This window comes from Haliotis cracherodii, unplaced genomic scaffold (assembly GCF_022045235.1).
Source record: "Haliotis cracherodii isolate W230 unplaced genomic scaffold, xgHalCrac1.p SCAF_11, whole genome shotgun sequence".
In the NCBI taxonomy this organism is placed as follows: Eukaryota; Metazoa; Mollusca; class Gastropoda; order Lepetellida; family Haliotidae; genus Haliotis; species Haliotis cracherodii.
Genome location: NW_027266266.1, coordinates 39,315,257 through 39,335,769, shown reverse-complemented (window position 1 = coordinate 39,335,769; position 20,513 = coordinate 39,315,257). Strand labels below are relative to the sequence as shown.

General features: G+C 43.7%; 1 protein-coding gene across 1 annotated transcript in view; it reads right to left on the bottom strand.

Moving 5' to 3' along the window:
• Positions 1-20,513, bottom strand: part of LOC139456480 (cartilage matrix protein-like) — a 47,666-nt gene that overhangs the window by 18,292 nt on the left and 8,861 nt on the right. Inside the window, exon 2 of the mRNA XM_071238212.1 lies at positions 2,110-2,131. Coding sequence (XP_071094313.1) covers positions 2,110-2,131 — 22 coding nt within the window. The remainder of the gene's footprint in view (positions 1-2,109; positions 2,132-20,513) is intronic.

The window sequence follows — 20,513 nt, the reverse complement described above, 5'->3', positions numbered from 1 at the left end:
ACAGTACATTTAGTGAGGACGGGACATATACTGGTGTATAGTTACAGTACAGTTAGTGAGGACGGGACAGATACTGGTGTATAGTTACAGTACAGTTTGTGAGCGCGGGCCATATACTGGTGTATAGTTACAGTACAGTTAGTGAGGACGGGCCAGATACTGGTGTATAGTTACAATACAGTTTGTGAATGCGGGCCATATACTGGTGTATAGTTACAGTACAGTTAGTGAGGACGGGACAGATACTGGTGTATAGTTACAGTACAGTTAACGATGACGGGCGAGATACTGGTATATAGTTACAGTACATTTAGTGAGGACGGGCGAGATACTGGTGTATAGTAACAGTACTTTTTTGTGAGGACGGGTCAGATACTGGTGTAGTACAGTTTGTGAGGACGAGCCAGATACTGGTGTATAGTTACAGTACAGCTAGTAAAGGCGCGCCGGGCACTGACATAGAGCAACAATGCATTTGATATATATATATATATATATATATATATATATATATATATATATATATATATATAAACTTTCGTTGCTTCCGTTGCTTGATCTACGGGGTACGTTTTACAATCCCAACTATGCTGTGTTTATTGCTTCATGTCAGTATTATCAGCCGAATGTGTGTCGTAGGGAAAGGGTGGTAATCTACTTCATTAAACTGCTGGTGTAACTTGGATTCGACTGAGTTCATAATTTGAGACTCTTGACTGAAGGCTTCACTTAAAACGACGTGGTTACGTTATCAGAACAATCTTTTGGTGGGTTAGTTGTTTTGTAATATTGTTATCAAAACCGTTCTTAAGTAAACAGCATGCATGTGGTGCACCCACTTTCTGTAGACACAACCTCGTGCACCGGTTTGGCAGTTTTTTCTGTGTCGAGGAACGCCAGTTTACCACGTGAATCGTGACTTATGCGTGAGATCTCTGAATGTGGGGCGCCGCGGCCTCACAGAGCCTGTAGCAATTCAGTACCATGCTCCGAAACGGCTCTGTCCGTTCAGAAATATGTCGGTAGTGCGTCTCGTGCCAATGATTTCCATGATTCTTTTTATAACCCAATTAAAATATCCTCAACAGTGAACGAGGTTTTGACAGAGAACACACGGAGATATTGTTTGTTCTAGGTACCAGTTGCTTCGTTCTGTGTGTGGCGCATCAACTACTTGATGTAGTCTTGTTGTGTTGAAAGTAAATATTTTATTTTTTGTTTAACGACGCAATCGGTAATATTCTAACTATAAAACGGTGGTATCTAAATCACCGGCGGATCCTGGTGGGGTGCAGTGGGGTGCGCTTAAAACCCACCCACCCACCCACTTCCCTTTTTTCTGACACCTGCCCACCTTTAACCGCGCCCATGACATACACAGACTAGCAAAAGAAAGTATAGAGTTAAAATATGGATTTGACCAAAATACTACAGACGTTACCAAAACGTTCCTGGGATGAATATACTCTTTACTGTATTGTTTCTTTGTGGATAATTGTACTATGAGACAAGCAGGTAGACACAGAACGTCATCGCCAGACAATAATTACTGTCAATTAGCTGCAGATAACAGATTCCGTTAAGCGTAAAAGGGAAAATATGAAGGGACCAATGAAAATCAGTGATGACACCAGGTGTTCGCGAAAAGGGTGAGCATGCCCTGTCCTACAAACAGATGTTACACAAATTTCGTCAGCTCTGGTGAGATGGTATGCCCATAACTATGTAACAGCTATGATCCGGAGTCAAGTGAGCGAGTATGGTTTTACGCCGCTTTTAGCAATATTCAAGCAATATCACGGCGGGGGACATCAGAAATGGGCTTCACACATTGTACCGATATCGGGAATCGAACCGGGTCTTCGGCCTGACGAGCGAACGCTTTAACCACGAGGCTACCCGACCGCCGTAACCGTAACTTGGACACATCCGATTCGACACATCGGAGGTTAAATAATGATGAAAAACGGAAGAATGCGCAGGGACCAAGATTTTACTTCGAGACACCCATGAGTTCGACACATCAAAGTTCGACACAACCGTGTTCGATTGTATATAAATGATATCTGTCTATCGAGAGTTCCCTACCGTCAAACAAAACGTACTCACCCTGCAGAACGCCATTACACCCCTGTAAAGAGAAGAAAAAACATTGTCATTCAAATGTGAAGGGAGAGAAATCATGCATGGTACTTACTTTGCTAGCATTGACAAAGTATTTTCTGGCTTTTTGTCGGAGCTAATTATTATCGAAACTGTTACAAGACACGCATATTCGTCTGTGCATTCCTGTATAAATACGCACTTTCAAACTGTTAAGTTGCTTCGTGTTGTAAAAACATTATTGTCAGAGGAATAGCTGGCGTGCAGCAACATGGCTGCTGTGCATATCGGGAGATGGTCTTGATAAGACGGAATTGTTCATGCATTTTGCAGCATATTTTGACATCTGGAACCTAGACATGTTTGGTACTCATGTTTTTGAGCCAGACCTTAGTTTTCATTTTGCTCTGTCGACACTTTCAATCTGGCTGAAAGACTTTCATAGACACGAGACGAAAATAATGGCATACACAAGTGAAAAATGATGTCGCGTATTCATTTGAATATTGTGAATATGTATCGCATAGTGGACATGGATCTGGAGACGGGAACGCGTTAGATGACGCACTGGGAGACAAAGCAGGGCATGTTACACGGCAAATAGCACCAGTAGACAAAGCAGGGCATGGTACACGGCAAATAGCACCAGTAGACAAAGCAGGGCATGTTACACGGCAAATAGCACCAGTAGACAAAGCAGGGCATGGTACATGGCAAATAGCACCAGTAGACAAAGCATTGCATGGTACACGGCAAATAGCACCAGTAGACAAAGCAGGGCATGTTACACGGCAAATAGCACCAGTAGACAAAGCAGGGCATGTTACACGGCAAATAAGACGGGTAGACAAATCGAGGCATGCTACACAGCAAATAGCAAGGGTAGACAAATCGAAGCATGCTACCCGGCAAATACCACGGGGAGACAAATCCGGGAATGTTACCCAGCAAAGCATTAGGGTGAACAAACTGTGAGTGTCTTCCAAGTATATAACATTGTTGTCGGTAAACCTATCATATGACGGTCAGTGTATGTGATGTCTTGTCCTCAACAAACCTAGCTACTAATCCACCTGCTGTTGAAAGACGGTTAACAGTGGACTACTGACGTTTACTAGATGCACGCGTCTCCAAACACCCTACATTAAGATCTATAAATTATGCTATTATTTCAGGTCATTTAACACGTAGATGGCTTCACCTGTCTCGCGAGGCAGCCTGAATACACATGACTGTCAGCTGGGAGAGGAACGGAGGCTGTCAGTCTGTACAGGCAAGTATGAAAACAGAATGTTTTTGCTGGGATGTGCCTGCCTTGGGAACATACAGGCAGTATACCTGTGCATTGCCACAACTCTTAGCATCAGCTCGAACCATTAGCCCCAAACTAATGACTGACTGTGTGCTTTAAGTCAGTATATATGACCACCACTAAAACCTCTTTTTGAGGTGGATGCGCACATGCCTGCCTTTGGTTTCCAAGCCTGAAGGAATGATACTAAAATATTATTTCCCCCGTTTTGCTGCTTCCATGTTGTGATCTGCTGTCTCGAGCGTCTGGAACCCCATTTTTCATGCCGTGATCTGCTGTCTCCGCCGTATATGGCGATAACCCGATCTTCCATGCCGTGATCTGCTATCTAAGGCGTCATGGCGATAACCCGATCTTCCATGTCATGATCTGGTGTCTCCGCCGTATAATGACGATAACCCGATCTTCCAAGCCGTGGTCCACAGTACCGGGCGCCATGACAAGTACCCCATCTTCCAAGCCGTGGTCCACAGTACCGGGCGGCATGACAAGTACCCCATCTTCCAAGCCGTGGTCCACAGTACCAGGCGCCATGACAAGTACCCCATCTTCCAAGCCGCGGTCCTCAGTACCAGGCGGCATGACAAGTACCCCATCTTCCAAACCGTGGTCCACAGTACCGGGCGGCATGACGAGTACCCCATCTGCCAAGCCGTGGTCCACAGTACCGGGCGGCATGACAAGAACCCCATCTTCCAAGCCGTGGTCCACAGTACCGGGCGGCATGACAAGTTACCCCATCTTCCAAGCCGTGGTCCACAGTACCGGGCGCCATGACAAGTACCCCATCTTCCAAGCCGTCGTCCACAGTACCGGGCGCCATGACAAGTACCCCATCTTCCAAGCCGTCGTCCACAGTACCGGCCGCCATGGCAAGTACCCCATCTTCCAAGCCGTGGTCCACAGTACCGGGCGCCATGACAAGTACCCCATCTTCCAAGCCGTCGTCCACAGTACCGGGCGCCATGACAAGTACCCCATCTTCCAAGCCGTGGTCCACAGTTCCGGGCGGCATGACAAGTACCCCATCTTCCAAGCCGCGGTCCACAGTACCGGGCGGCATGACGAGTACCCCATCTTCCAATCCGTAGTCCACAGTACCGGGCGGCAAGACAAGTACCCCATCTTCCAAGCCGTGGTCCACAGTACCGGGCGGCAAGACAAGTACCCCATCTTCCAATCCGTAGTCCACAGTACCGGGCGGCAAGACAAGTACCCCATCTTCCATGCCGTGATCCTCTCCAGCCTCTTGGCGAGTACTCCCTCATATGGCTGTTTGTCACCGTACCTGACGCCGAGGTCAATCCACACGTTAGCAATCATTGGCTTGCATGGTCCAGGCCCATTTACACTTCATGAAGGTCATCGTAACCTTTCACGGCGAAGTGCAAGATCAAAGCAAGTCATTCATTGTGATCTGGCCAAAAAAACGCACATGCCCAAACGTTGAACTGAAGATGTTTACTCAACACTGAAGCACTTGACTCCTTTTCCCGGTTCTGTCAACTTGTGTTTCTTGTACAGATATGTTTGTGTGTCAGTTCTTTTGCGCTGACAAACGTTGTTGAACAGCGATGTCATGCCCCGCTTGTATTCCAGTCTGTAGTGACCTTGCTCGATTTCATTACCACTTCAACGACTGGCTATATACATCTTCCCAAGTGTCTCCTGTCATTTGGAGACAACACTACGTCTTTGGAGGGTTTTAAAATGCATTTTACAGCATATAAATCAAAACGTTGTCTCAACCCAGTGCATGTTTAAGACACTGTTCTAGGCAACGGGGAAGTGCCCGACGCTAGGATGTTTGTTTTGAAAGTTGAACAACCACATGAGCTGTATTTCAAGAACTTATTTCGGCCTGGAGCAAAACCAGCTGGATGTCCAAAGCTTTAATCACCTTCAAAACCCGTGAAGATCTGGATAAGAATTGATCTTCAGTTTGTCGTAAGAGGCGACTAACGAGATCGAGTGGTCAGGCTCGGTGACTTGGTTGATGGATATCAACGTATCCCAATTGCGTAGATGGATGCTCAGGTTGTCAATCACTGGATTGTCTGGTCCAGATTCGAGTATATACAGACCGTCTAATAGCTGGGATATTGCCGAGTGCGGAGGTAAACAACAAACAAACGAAACATCTATATATAGAGTTATATCACGGCGTGTCAGCCTTGTGTGGGAGGAAAGCCCGAAGTGATGCAGATCTTAGACGTTTACCACTATGGTACTGCCAGACCTTGAAAAATGATCTGGGCGAACCGGGATTCAAACCCACAGTCAAAGCTTTCTGGCGTGCCCAAGGGACGCAACTCTGCACAGCCAATTCAGGATCCTCAGACGACTGTGCCAACCCTGTCCACCCAGGGGACTTGCTCCTTAACCCTCGAGATTTCCTTTACAGAACTGTTGTTATATGACCTCATACATAACAAAAGTCACTATTTTTCGGGGACTGTATAGTTTACCGATAATATCCCTTATTCCGTACCCGTTGCAAGCTGGACTTTGCTTGTCGTAAGAGGCGACTAACTGAATCGGGTGGTCAGGCTCGCTGACTTGGTTGAAGCATGTCATCGATCCCAATTGCGTGGATCGATGCTCATGATATCAATCACTGGATGGTTTGGTCCAGACTCGATTATTCACAGACCGCCGTCATATAGCTGGAATATTGCTGAGTGCGGCGTTAAACAACGAACAATCAACTGTTGCAAGCTCTCCCCTGAACTTGGGGTATGTGGATCCTGTGCTCAATGTTCACGACACAATTGTCACTCATTACATGACAGTACATCTCTCCGTCGTTTAGCCCGCCTGTAGGCAGCCATCGGAACAAGGTTCTCAGCAGGGGAGATATGACTGATAGCCTTCACTAAGCCTGGGGCTGTAGTGATTACTGATTTACAGCATGTAAATAGTTTTTAAGTCATGATACAGCCTTCGGTACATGGACGCGGAGGATTGCAAAGTGGCTGTACGAGCGCAGGGGAGAATGGGGTGGTAGGTGTGTTAGTGTCCCAAAACAATGCGTTGTTGTATATCAGTGTATTAGCCTACTCGAGTAAAGCCCTACCCCACTGTGATGTTGTATGCAAGTGCATTAGCCTACTTGAGGAAAGCCATACCCCACTGTGATGTTGTATGTAAGTGTATTAGCCTACTCGAGTAAAGCCTTATCCCACTGTGGTGTATGTTAGTGTATTAGCCTACTCGAGTAAAGCCTTATTCCCACTGTGATGTTGTATGTAAGTGTATTTGCCTACTCGAGTAAAGCCTTATTCCCACTGTGATGTTGTATGTAAGTGTATTAGCCTACTCGAGTAAAACCTTATCCCACTGAGATGTATGTTAGAGTATTAGCCTACTCGAGTAAAGCCTTATCCCACGGTGATGTTGTATGTAAGTGTATTAGCCTATTCGAGTAAGCCTTACCCCACTGTGGTGTAGTATGTTAGTGTATTAGCCTACTCGAGTAAAGCCTTATTCCCACTATTGTATTGTATGTAAGTGTATTAGCCTACTCGAGTAAAGCCTTATTCCCACTATTGTATTGTATGTAAGTGTATTAGCCTACTCGAGTAAAGCCTTATTCCCTCTGTGATGTTGTATGTAAGTGTATTAGCCTACTCGAGTAAAACCTTATCCCACGGTGATGTTGTATGTAAGTGTATTAGCCTACTCGAGTAAAGCCTTACCCAACTGTGGTGTTGTATGTTAGTGTATTAGCCTATTCGAGTAAGCCTTATCCCACGGTGATGTTGTATGTAAGTGTATTAGCCTACTCGAGTAAAGCCTTACCCAATTGTGGTGTTGTATGTAAGTGTATTAGCCTATTCGAGTAAGCCTTACCTCACTGTGATGGTGTATGTAAGTATACTAGCCTACTTGAGGAAAGCCATAACCCACGGTGGTGTTGTATATAAGTGTATTAGCCTACTCGAGTAAAGCCTTATCCCACTTCACAGCGTAACACATTGCTGAGGGGGGCTCACACACTTACAGACACCATCACTTCGGGGTAACACATTGCTGAGGGAGGCTCACACACTTACAAACACCATCACTTCGGGGTAACACATTGCTGAGGGAGGCTCACACACTTACAAACACCATCACTTCGGGGTAACACATTGCTGAGGGAGGCTCACACACTTACAAACACCATCACTTCGGGGTAACACATTGCTGAGGGAGGCTCACACACTTACAAACACCATCACTTCGGGGTAACACATTGCTGAGGGAGGCTCACACACTTACAGACACCATCACTTCAGGGTAACACATTGCTGAGGGAGGCTCACACACTTACAAACACCATCACCTCGGGGTAACACATTGCTGAGGGAGGCTCACATACTTACAGACACCATCACATGTTCATTCAGCCACATGACATATCACTTCAAGATTAAAAATAACTCGTTAGAAGTTTAATCAGTAATAATTACAACACCAGTTAAGGTAGCTTAGGGACCGACCATTTAATATTCGAGGGGGGGGGGGGGGGGGGGGGGGGGGGTGGGGGTGGGGGGGGGGGGAAGCTTTGCTTGAACAAAAATAATTAGAATTAAGACCGTTGAAACCATTTAGATTTAGATTGTCTGCCACAAAAACATAGTTTCTAACTGGTTTTTTGTACAAAAGATATTCAGGCTCTTAAAACAAATAAGAAATAATATCTGGTCGCCATACGAAGTCCCAAGGCCCGTACCCCCAGAATATCAAATGGTCCCGGCCTTTTTTGAAGCCATCAATCATACGGCTGTGCCTGGGGGCCAGCTACATGATGGAGAGATGTACTATCAGGTAATGGCTGACACTTGTGTCGGGAACATTGGGCGTTTTTTTCACGAAAACAGACCTGTACAGGACCGACATGCTGGAATTCTGGAAAAAGTGTATTGTTGATCCCTATAAATTGCTTCGCTCCTTCTAGAGAAAGAAATTATATTTCTTGAAGCGCTGACTGAGAAATACTCTTTTTCAAACAAAACTCCCTGTCCCACACCCCTGTTATCTGTAAGTAATCTATAGTATACACAGTCGGGGAAATGGGGATATCACTGTAGCTGATTTACTTAAAATGAAATAAAACAACTTTTCGTGTTTTTTTACCGTTCCATAAATGTCACTTGCATTTTCTGGGACAATAAACGTGTCTGAAAAAAGCTTTTTCCGTTACCCGGGAAGAAATAAAAAACAATACAAGCGAAATCACGAAAGGAGTTTTGTTATTTCTTCCTAGCAACGCAAACACAGCAAATGGGTTGAAGACCTACAACGTTCTGTATTTCTAAACTTGAAAGAACATTGCTGAGCCTCGAATACATTCCATGTCTTCCAAAAGTTTGGGAGAAAACACGCGGCATTTGGCAAACTGTCTGACTGCTGTTTTTAAATATAACATGAAGAGTGGAACACAAGAAGGAGGAAACTAGAAAGAACAGAAACTGTCAAATGCAGTGAATGGTAAAAAGCCGTTAACTGAGCAGACCTGTAGAAAGTGCAGGCGCTGAAATCATCTGGAGTTTTCTCAGGAAATTGGGGCCGGTTTATATGCTGCTAATTGATTTAGCGGTCATGTGTTGACCAGGACGTGACCTCACAAACAACAAGGGCCATGTTCCACAAAGCCATCTTAGCATTATGAGTATCGTAACGCCCATACTTTAGCGCAGACTAATGACAATCGTAGCGCTAAGTTGGTCGCAACTCTCATACTTTAACACAGACTTACGACAATCGTAGCGCTAAGTTGGTCGCAACTCCCATACTTTAACACAGACTTACGACAGTCGTAGAGCTAAGATGTCAAAAACTCCCATACTTTAACACACACTTACGATCATTGCAGCGCATAGGAACGGAGCCCTGGAAACATGCACGTGTTGCCAAACTCATGGCGCACGCTTTCATATTTTATTCGCACACATTTAACCTGTCAGCACTGGTTGGTGTACCACAAACACTTTTGATAGAGCAGCTTGGTATATGTTAACCCAAATCGTATTTATGGAAATTTACATAAATAATATGGCAATATATATGCATAACGTCAGCTGCCCAGTGTACAGTATACGGAGCAATGGAAGACCTTGACGAGGCAACAATTGGCCTGTGTATAAGTGCGTCATGCTGTATAGTAAATCGGTGAGTTGGATTAGGGCAGATTAGCTAGTTTGGCTGCTGTTTCCTTCCGCGCTATTCACGGGAGTCGGCTTTGGCTATAAGTTCTGTTTAGCAGCTTAAAAACTAAAAAACAATTTTTATTATACAACTTCACAGATTTTTAAATTTTATAATTTTATGTGATTCACACTTTTGTTTTAGGATAGTTTTGTATTATACAATTGCATATTGCAAATACATATCTTTTAAATTATAAAACAACTGCACACTTTACATAACACAAAAACACATGGCACATATTTTTATAACATAACCAAACTGCGCATATTTTCAATGATATAAAACAACTGTATATCTTTTTTATAATATAAAACAACTGCACATATGTTCTATAATATAAAACTACTGCACACATTTTCTATAATATTAAACCGCACATATTTATAGATCATAAAACAAAAACACAATTTTAATATTAGAAAACCACTGCATATATTTTCATCTTTACATTATCTAATATGATTTAAACAGTTGGGTTTTTTTAAGAATAAGTGAAATGAATAAATGATTAGGTGTGTTTAGTATTTCTCGACTGCTCACATTCGAAACTGACGAGAATCGACAAATGAGATTCTACCCGATTACCCTTTATAAAATGTAAGGGATTTTTTTCCATTTGTTCGATTATATACAACTTAGGCAGCCGTCTCCGTTCTTTCTGAGGATGATTTCCTTATGATCGAAATACTTTTAGGCTCGAGGAAATGTATTTTAGATCGCCATCTATGTGTGTTGATGAATAAGCAAGCACCATGCATGGACCAACATTCAACGCACCTGTGAACACTTCAGTGGTTTGCATACAGACAAATCGTGTGATCCTATCACTATTTAATACTGAAATGACCCTATATTTATCCCTCACGCATCAACTCTATGACCCCGACTCCTTCATGTTTTCTTCGTATTCCGATACTCACTGTCCGCCCTGGGGGCACGGGTAGCCCAGTCGTCTAAGGCGCCGCGATTCGCTATGCACAGTTGTGTCCTCTGGACACGCCAGAAACCTATGATTGTGGGTTCGAATCCCGGTTCACCCCGATTATGTTTCTAGGTTTGTCAGCACCATACCCGTGCTCGTGGGTTTCACCGAAGTGGTTAACGTCTGAGACCTGCACCACTTCGGGCTTTCCTCCCACATTAAGCTGACACGCCGTGATATAACTGGACTACTGTTAAAAGCGGCGTTAAACCCAACTCACTCACTGTCCGCCCTGACATTTCCTGCACATCTTTCATGTCCACTACGACACTCCCTAAGGTAATCCAGTTCTATCCTCTCACCAGACGAAGTCTTCGCTGCGCTTGTTTTTCTTGGTCCAGGTCTTTAGTAGGAAATACTTGAATATCCAATTACTACTAATACCAGACAGACAGGAATTTTTCAGCAATTGGCCCACTGCCCAGAATACAGCCATCGTCGGAAAATACAGTTTATTACAAGCTATTCTCTGCTATATAACTCTTTGACTATATACATAGATGTATTTTTCTCATAATGTGTTCATTATATGGATCACAGTGACAGAAGAGAAATCATAGTTACTTTACTAACATGTCGATATCGCAGGTGATACTGTTTCTTCGAAAAGTTCAAAGAGCATCATACGACTCTTGACATTAAGGCCTTAGTAGAGCCCTCCAAAACATTAATGGTAGACTTGTGAAAGACGTTTCCAAATTTGACGCATCAGTGACCCAAAAAATCTCTTAGCAATTCACTAATATTCACTAAGTTTTTGTCAGGTGAACAATTGACCTGCCTTTGCATGTGTGTTAACGAGTGCCGCCGGTGGGGCAGGATACGCTCACCTTTCTCGAACACCTGGTGTTGTCACTATTCGAGAGTGGTTCTTAAAACACATGCTCATGATAAAGTCGGAATTATCAGGACTCTGCATTTGCCTTTCGTAGAGATTTTCTTATCATTATGGTAAGGGTTTTGTAGCTTTTTGTATATACTAATTTTCTTGACGCATCGCATACACTTTGTCCCTCATTCAGTTCTACTTGACAACAGTATAAGGATCTATACCGTAACGTCGCTTTTTTACAGTATCACAGAAGTTGTTATCCATAAAATTGTGACTACCTTGTCACCGTCAACTTCTAAGTAATGCCTATCAAACAAGGCATCGCATAGCTGTTCCACGCAAACAGAGGGGGAGGATCATTACGTTCACCATCAAGGACCGACCGCCGTTAATTTTGACATTAAAGACACAAGTCTTGTTGAGGATATAACGAAGTCAAAGTTTGACGACTTCAAGGAAACATCTTCACAGCTATAAAGTTCTTATCCATAAAAAGGTTTAAGTTCCTCCAACTTCGAAATGCCTAAATGCATCAATGCTTATTAAATCACACTTCATTTTAATATTGTTAAACCTTGACATTGAACCTTCTAGATAAAAAAGAATAATAATACCGCTCCACGGGTACGAGGGCCTGTTTACTGTTTACATTAAACACGCTAGATACGTTGTCAGTGGTTGCATGCCGGTTTCGTGAAATATTATCAACCATTTTCGCAAGGAATCCGCTGAGAATAGCCACATTGAAAAAAGAGTTTTTGAACAGCTTTCCCTATGCTATAATAACAACAGACACCAGTCAATCTGTTGAGAGATATCGGATTTATCATACGCCAAGTTTTTGACACTGGAGACACGTGTTAAGGCCATATATACACGTTCGGGTAACTATTTAAGCTCGGCATCGTGGCCACCTACTAAGTTTTTCAAACTCACTAAGCGTGAAGCCAGCTCCCCTCGGAAAGTCATCCATAGGGTGAGCTGGGCGAGAGGGTTTTGTGTGTGTTTTAGACACTTGTAGTTACGCAGCAGCATTCGGGATGGGAAGAGTTGTTACTGCCCAAAATGACAGTTTAATTACTAAAATTCTTATTTGTCGCAATAGTTTTTGTTTGGGTTACGTTTCTGCCGGAAGGAAACACGAACAATGATGGCTTCTGTACCTCATCCTTTGTAGTGTGTCGTGGTGACTGAAGTATTTAGACGTACATTGCGTGCACGTTTAACTGTGATATATCACCAGACGCAATGATACATCACTTCACCTCCCAGGTCGTATCGTACCTTGTAGAACCATTGTTGAGGAGAGCTTCTCTCCAGACACGGCCACGTGATGGTCTTCTTTGCCAGAGAGCGTGAAATACTCAGTTGTCTCAGACGCCGCAATTCGCGAGGCTCCTGTTGGAGGTGCCAGAAACCTATGATCAAATCCCGGTTCGCCTTGGTTAAATCTTTCATGTATGTAGTTGCACAGCTGGCACAGTTGGCCCTTGGTTAAGGCACCTTTGGTTATGAGTTCGAATCCCTTAGTGTCCTGTTTGTAGGCTTGTTAGCACCATACCCGTGCTCGTGGGTTTCACCAAAGTGATAAACGTCTAAGCCTGCATCACTTCAGGCGTTTCTCCCACATCAGAGAGCGTGTATGTTTTACGCCACTTTTAGCAATATTCCAGCAATATCACGGCGGGGGGCACAAGAGATGGGCTTCACAGATTATACTTATGTGGGGACTCGAACCCGGGCCTTCGGCATGACGAGCTAACACTTTAATCACTAGGCTACCCCACCGTCCCCTCCCGTATCAATCCCATACGCTGTGATATAACTAGAATACTGTTCAAAGTGCTGCTAAACTCACCCAATGGCAGAGATTCGTCCTGGAGTGAACACATTCAGCCTGTTTACAGAGCAGGGGCTATGGGTTACCTAGTTGTTAAAGCGCTCGCTCGTCACACCGAAGACCCGGGTTCGATTCCCCACATGGGTACAATGTGTGATGCCAATTTCTGGTGTCACCCGCCGTGATATCCCTAAAAGCGCGTAAAACGATACTCACTCACCTCTCGTACAGAGAAATATCTTAATCAATTCCAATCAATACCTGGAAACATGTTTTCAATATGATATTCATGACAAATGAACGAGAAGGCTTTCTATTCATACTCGTCCTATTGGCGACTCCTGTGCCAGAAACGCCGGACTACCTGCAATCTACCGACGCTGTACTCCACAGCAAAGACTATTCGAAAACTGTTGCTCTCGGGTCGTATATGACTTGTTAGCTCTGTTGACTATATCAGCCATCATGAATATTGCGACCGCTTCCGTGGTCTAGTGGTAGAGCGTCCGCCCGGAGAGTGGAAGGTCCGGGGTTCGATCCCCGACCGCGTCATACCAAAAGACGTTAAAAGATGGTACTTGTTGTTACCCTGTCTGGCGCTCGGCATTAAGAGGCTAAAACAAGGACTGCTCGGCTCGGAGTCAGTATACTGTGTCTGAGTGGGGTATTCATGTTAAACTGCGGCATGGTATCTCAGTGACCTAGCACTATAAATCGGCATCAGTCCGGACTAGTTCAAGCAGCCACACAAACACACACACGTACATGCAAGTCGCTATATAAGTGCAATAATCTTGGACGCGACGTTAAACCCCATTTCACCTCATGAATATTGTATGAACATATGTTTGGATAAACATTCATTTTCAACTTCAGTAATATCGACGACAGAACGTTTAAATGGGATCAAAGGAGCCGCATGCCGCTTTTATACAAGCGAACAAACACTTTCTCCAAGTTCCATAACAGCTTATGTTTCCGTCGACTATGCTGCAACAATATCGCGCTTTACGGTGTGAACTGTATACCATTGTACCCATGGTGCTGCTACACGAAGGGACGTATGTGTTATGCATTTCTAGTGACACGTTTCAAATATTAAACACAATTTTTCTTTCGTAGCGACACCCGTCTTCTTTGATTAGCATATCTATGACAGAACATTCACCTTTCTGTACAGATTGGAGAGTGCTTGGTATGAGGTATTTTGCTTCACAATGACCACACGGCTATGGTGCGCCTTAAGTCATTTCAGAGACTAACGTTTAGTCTCTGAAATGATTATATTTTACCATTAAACCCAACTTTATACACAGTAGAAAGTAGCCAAAAGAATCCCCGGAAGAATCGTCAGAGCTGAATGCTCGAAATAAAGTAAAAGCCACACATACTTATGCTGTACCCGTCCTTTCATATTCTTTTGGTGTTGTTGATTGGACGAAACAAGAAATTCAGGGTATTGACACCCCCGGCACGAAGAATGTCAGACATGTCAGACAATAGATCCCACCACCCTCGCTCTTCCCTCCATCGCTTGCATTTACCAATCATTATGGGAGGACGTGGTTTGATTAACGTTGGGGCTCTTCATGATAGAATTGTTTTGTGCACTTTTGCACACATTTATTTGTCTGCTGATCTTCTTGAGAAGCATGTGAAGACTCATGATGAAAACAAGGCATTCCACAGTTTTCTAAAACGAGCCAAGGAGGTGGCACATAATCGCAATGTCGGTGTTGATTATGTTGATGGTTCTGTACTTCTGGACGGTACAGAAATGAGTGTCAACCAAGCGAAGTGCCATGTTAAGTCGGCCCAGACTCAATGTTTCAAGGAGAGGCTATCTGAACGACCACTGCATCGAGTGCATGTACAGTGTGTTGAGAAGATCAGCAATGCTGCAGAGTCCTTCGCTTGGATGAAGTCGCCTGGTCTGAAAAGTGAAACAGAAGGCTTTCTGTTTGCTGCTCAGGACCAGTCACTTCCAACTCGAAACCGTCAATGTGTGATTTTGAATCAAAATGTAAATATGAAATGTAGATTATGTAAGGAATTTATTGAGACTGTCCAACACATTGTCAGTGGATGCCCAGCTTTGGCACAAACACAGTATCTTAAACGACATGATGGTGTAGCTCGATCATTTTATGACCGTCTTCGCCATGCTTGTCGTTTTGACACATAGGTCCACCCATGGTACGACCCGGAATATGTAGAGGGCGTCATTGAAAATGATAAATACAAAATTCTTTGGAATAGGCCCGTATACAGCCTTAGACATATCCAAGCCAACAAACCTGATCTTGTCCTTTGTGATAAATCCAACGAAATCATTTATATCATTGAATTTTCTGTCCCTTTTGACACTAATGTGATTGACAAGATTCAGGAAAAACATGGCAAATATGCGGAACTCGCTTTCGAAATGTCACGCTTGCATCCCAAGTACCAAGTTGTCCGACTCCCCATTGTTCTCGGTGCCTTAGGTTTGGTACATCCCAATCTGTTGACTGACATTGGGAGAGTACCCGGGTTTGCTACCATGAATACAGCCCTTCTGACAATCTGGGTAATGCAGAACGCTGCAGTGTTGGTCAGTCTTCACATTCTCCGAAAAGTTCTGGGTAGGTTTGACCTGGCATCGCTGGGAGAAGTACCATTCGCTGTCTGGGCTGCATGTAGATGGGACAAGGGCCCTGAGCTGATGATGAACCTATCCAGCCTGACTGTGCCAGAATCACCCAAACCTTTTTTGCTGCATTTTAAATTTTAATCTGTAAATAATAATAACAATAATACCCTTCACCAAGAGAATGCTCATGTCGCTACATTATTGTTAGCCCGGTCAATTGACCAGCGTGCACTCGAATTTCTTTATCATCTCCCTGGGGAGTATACAACCGAGGGTGACTGTCAGGCGCCAGAAAGTTAACAGCCCCAATACCCTCTTATCTTACCGGGTACCCATTCACTGCTGGGTGAACGATACGTTCCCTCTATTCTACCTTATTCCAATAGGACCCTTCTGCATGTGACGCCCACACTCAACTCGCAGCTATCATGTAGAAAGTTCAGCCACCTGAAAACATCTACAAATAACCTCTCCTCCGGCAGAGTCCCCATATATAAGCAGCTAAATATGGGTAATGATACCATACTAATCATAGGGTTCTTTGTCAGGGTATTTCATGGTGTGGAGACATCTGCTTGTTAAAAGTAGCATGAAATCACCCGTTTCTCTCCGCTGACTATCTGGCTATGCAAGATCTGTAACATTCCCACATGCGCCGAGGCGGAGACATCCGTCTATACATCTACAGTATGACTAATCATTGCGCTTCAAAGCAGATTTCTCTACTTATCAAACCACCACCAACCCCCCAAGTGTTTCATGTTAGATGTAGGTCGAAGCAATTGCCACATTTGTGGTGCTGGGTCACTGATAGGTTCAACACGGAGTTCTTCAGTCTGTGCTGTACTTGAGATGAACAGGAAATTTAAACTTTCAGAGTCTTTTGTGTTGTTGATGTTTAACCTTCAGTATATTACAAATATACCTTGTGGAGACGTCAGTGTGTACATGGTACTTGCCACACTCATCAACATTCAAACTACATAACGGCGGGCTGTCAATAATCGAGTCTGGTCAAGTCAATCCAGGGATTGACATCATGAACATCGATCCACGCAATTAGGATACGATGACATGCACCAACCCAGTCAGCGAACATGACCACTCGATCACGTTAGTCACCTCTTATGACCCGCATGGCTTGCTAAAGACCAGTTCTAAGTTGAGTTGATAATCATCATGGCCGGAAAATATGAATTTAATTTAAAACCAAGCCTGAATACAAAATAAGGCAAGGCTAGCTGTCTGTATGCCACATGTGAATTCAGCATTAGACAAAATAATAGAATAGACAAACGTTTTGTTATAGAAGACTTTATGGACTGTTTGTTAGTCTGAGTGCCAAACTCGTGAAGATCCGGGGTAGAATAGGTCTTCAGCAACCTATGCTTGTCGTAAAAGGTGACTATGCTTGTCGTAAGAGGCGACCAACGGAATCGGGTGGTCAGGCTCGCTGACTTGGTTGAAGCATGTCATCATATCCCAATTGCGTGGATCGATGCTCATGATGTCAATCCCTGAATTATTTACAGACCGCCGTCAAATAGCTGGAATATTGCGGAGTGCGGCGTAAAACAATAAACCAACCAAACAACAAACCAACAAACAACCAACTTATGACTGCCAATTACTGTTAACTTTGAATATAGAAAGGTTCAACCACGTAGTGTCCACAGAGGCTTCAAATCCTCGGTAAAGGTTACAGTATATGAGACATAACACTGTCAAGCATGGCGTACCACAATACCCATGTATGCGGGTCTATGAAACCGATCATATGTGTCATACATCAGCTTCACTATGGTTACATGTCTTTGTGTTCGGCAAATTTCAAGAGCAATAAAACGCGGGTATTCGAAAAATGTTGACATATTTCTTTAGCGGTTATACTGATATTTACTTGAAAATGCTCGTAATGTTGTCAAGTTTATACAAGTTGTGCGAACAGTTGCCAGCCGACTTGAAAGTTAGAGACTTTTAGAACTTTTTTGTTTTAGAGCCACATTTTGGGCTGCAGAAACGACGGGTCAAACTTAACCTGTGTTCTTTCAGTCCTCTAAGACAAACCATTAGTCCCAGGAATATGTTATCTTACATAAAAATATTCATCTACAAAATAAAAAGATAAACTCCAATTGGAGCCCAGAACCACCCTTAATTTCAATCTAGACTTGCCAATCATTCTAGACATGAGTTGGACTTCTTTTTTCATTTATTCTCTATAGGAACTGGGAGACTACAATCCTAGTGTCGATAGTGCCTTGCTTGCACGAGCATCCTTGTAATTGAATGGAGCCAACAATTGTCTTATTCACGGGGTTAATATCCCTGCATGATCTGCAATTGATATAATCATTACATGCGATATGTCAACGCAATAAGTAAACAGTCACCTCGCTTTGAAGCAGAGGGGTACTGTTTTAAAAGAATGAACTTCCGGCAGGCAATGGAACCTGACCTACAGTGTAAACTGCATTAAGGACAGGGTGATTATGTGCACTGAATTTAAAAATGTTACTCATTGTAAAGTTCAAACATGTTTTGAGTACTCAGCGCGCCCATTGTAGCAGCTCTTATTGTGCACTTAAGCGTACCAGCGTCGCCATACTAGGACGTCCTTATACCGTGGGAAGTAGGGAGATGTCACGTTTCTCATCACTCAACGTTCTAGTATTAGTAAAATTCCCCAAATATTCATAATTCGAAAATAGATCAACCAAGGATGTCGTTCCCGAGGAGGGAGAAACTGAAATCCTGACTAAAACTGACACTGACAATCACAGGAAATGGCATCCAGCATCCTATAGCTTCATCCCCAACATCAATCAAGCAGTGGGTTCGCTCTGCTCGGCGCTCGCGCGTGGTTTAAAGCACTTGATTTCATAACACGTTAATAATCTCAGTGAGTGAAGTTATATGAACCAAAACGGCGAGGCTGGCTATCTCGAGAATTGCACTTGCTCTATCCTGATGGAGATATTATTTTCAGCATTTAATGGTAAATCTCGCCTGCACCTGACGTCTGTGTATCTATGTATGTCTGCACGCATCGGTACTGAAGATACGAGTTATACTTACGAGTTACATGTGTTATATCTATACTCCTCGGAATAAAATGGGTATCTGGTCGGGGAAAGGCGATACAGACGGGTGTAACTAGATACAGGTGTTAAGGCGCTGTAGCTCCCGCCCCGCCAGGAGTTTGTGACTTTGCTCTCAGAGTTACTTGATGCATTCATTATAGAACATATATATATAACACACCAGCGACCAAAGGCGGGCATACTTGACATAGCTGGACGTCCGGAGTCGCCATGCTGTGCAACATGACACTTTATGAAGTTGCGCCTCCCCTGTGATGTTTCCTTTCCCTGCGAGAGGATTCCCTGCAGGATATACCTGTAGACATCTGTAGAGCGTATATCAACTGTCGGGCAACTGTAGAGCTCTGTATGTGTTCTTGTATCAACTGTCGGGCAACTGTAGAGCTCTATATGTGTTCTTGTATACACTGTCGGGCAACTGTAGAGTTCTGTATGTGTTCTTATACAGACTGTCGGGCAACTGTAGAGTTCTGTATGTGTTCTTGGAAACACTGTCGGGCAACTGTAGAGTTCTGTATGTGTTCTTGTATACACTGTCGGGCAACTGTAGAGCTCCGTATGTGTTCTTGTATACACTGTCGGGCAACTGTAGAGCTCCGTATGTGTTCTTGTATACACTGTCGGGCAAATGTAGAGTTCTGTATGTTTTCTTGAATCAACTGTCGGGCAACTGTAGAGTTCTGTATGTGTTCTTGTATACACTGTCGGGCAACTGTAGAGTTCTGTATGTGTTCTTATACAGACTGTCGGGCAACTGTAGAGATCTGTAAGTGTTCTTATACAGACTGTCGGGCAAATGTAGAGATCTGTATGTGTTCTTGTATACACTGTCGGGCAACTGTAGAGCTCTGTATGTGTTCTTGTATACACTGTCGGGCAACTGTAGAGTTCTGTATGTGTTCTTGTATACACTGTCGGGCAACTGTAGAGCTCTGTATGTTTTCTTGTATACACTGTCGGGCAACTGTAGAGTTCTGTATGTGTTCTTGTATACACTGTCGGGCAACTGTAGAGTTCTGTATGTGTTCTTGTATACACTGTCGGGCAACTGTAGAGCTCTGTATGTTTTCTTGTATACACTGTCGGGCAAATGTAGAGTTCTGTATGTGTTCTTGTATACACTGTCGGGCAACTGTAGAGTTCTGTATGTGTTCTTGTATACACTGTCGGGCAACTGTAGAGCTCTGTATGTGTTCTTGTATACACTGTCGGGCAACTGTAGAGTTCTGTATGTGTTCTTGTATACACTGTCGGGCAACTGTAGAGCTCTGTATGTTTTCTTGTATACACTGTCGGGCAACTGTAGAGATCTGTATGTGTTCTTGTATACACTGTCGGGCAACTGTAGAGTTCTGTATGAGTTCTTGTATACACTGTCGGGCAACTGTAGAGCTCTGTATGTGTTCTTGTATACACTGTCGGGCAACTGTAGAGCTCTGTATGAGTTCGTGTATACACTGTCATGCAACTGTAGAGCTCTGTATGAGTTCTTGTATACACTGTCACGCAACTG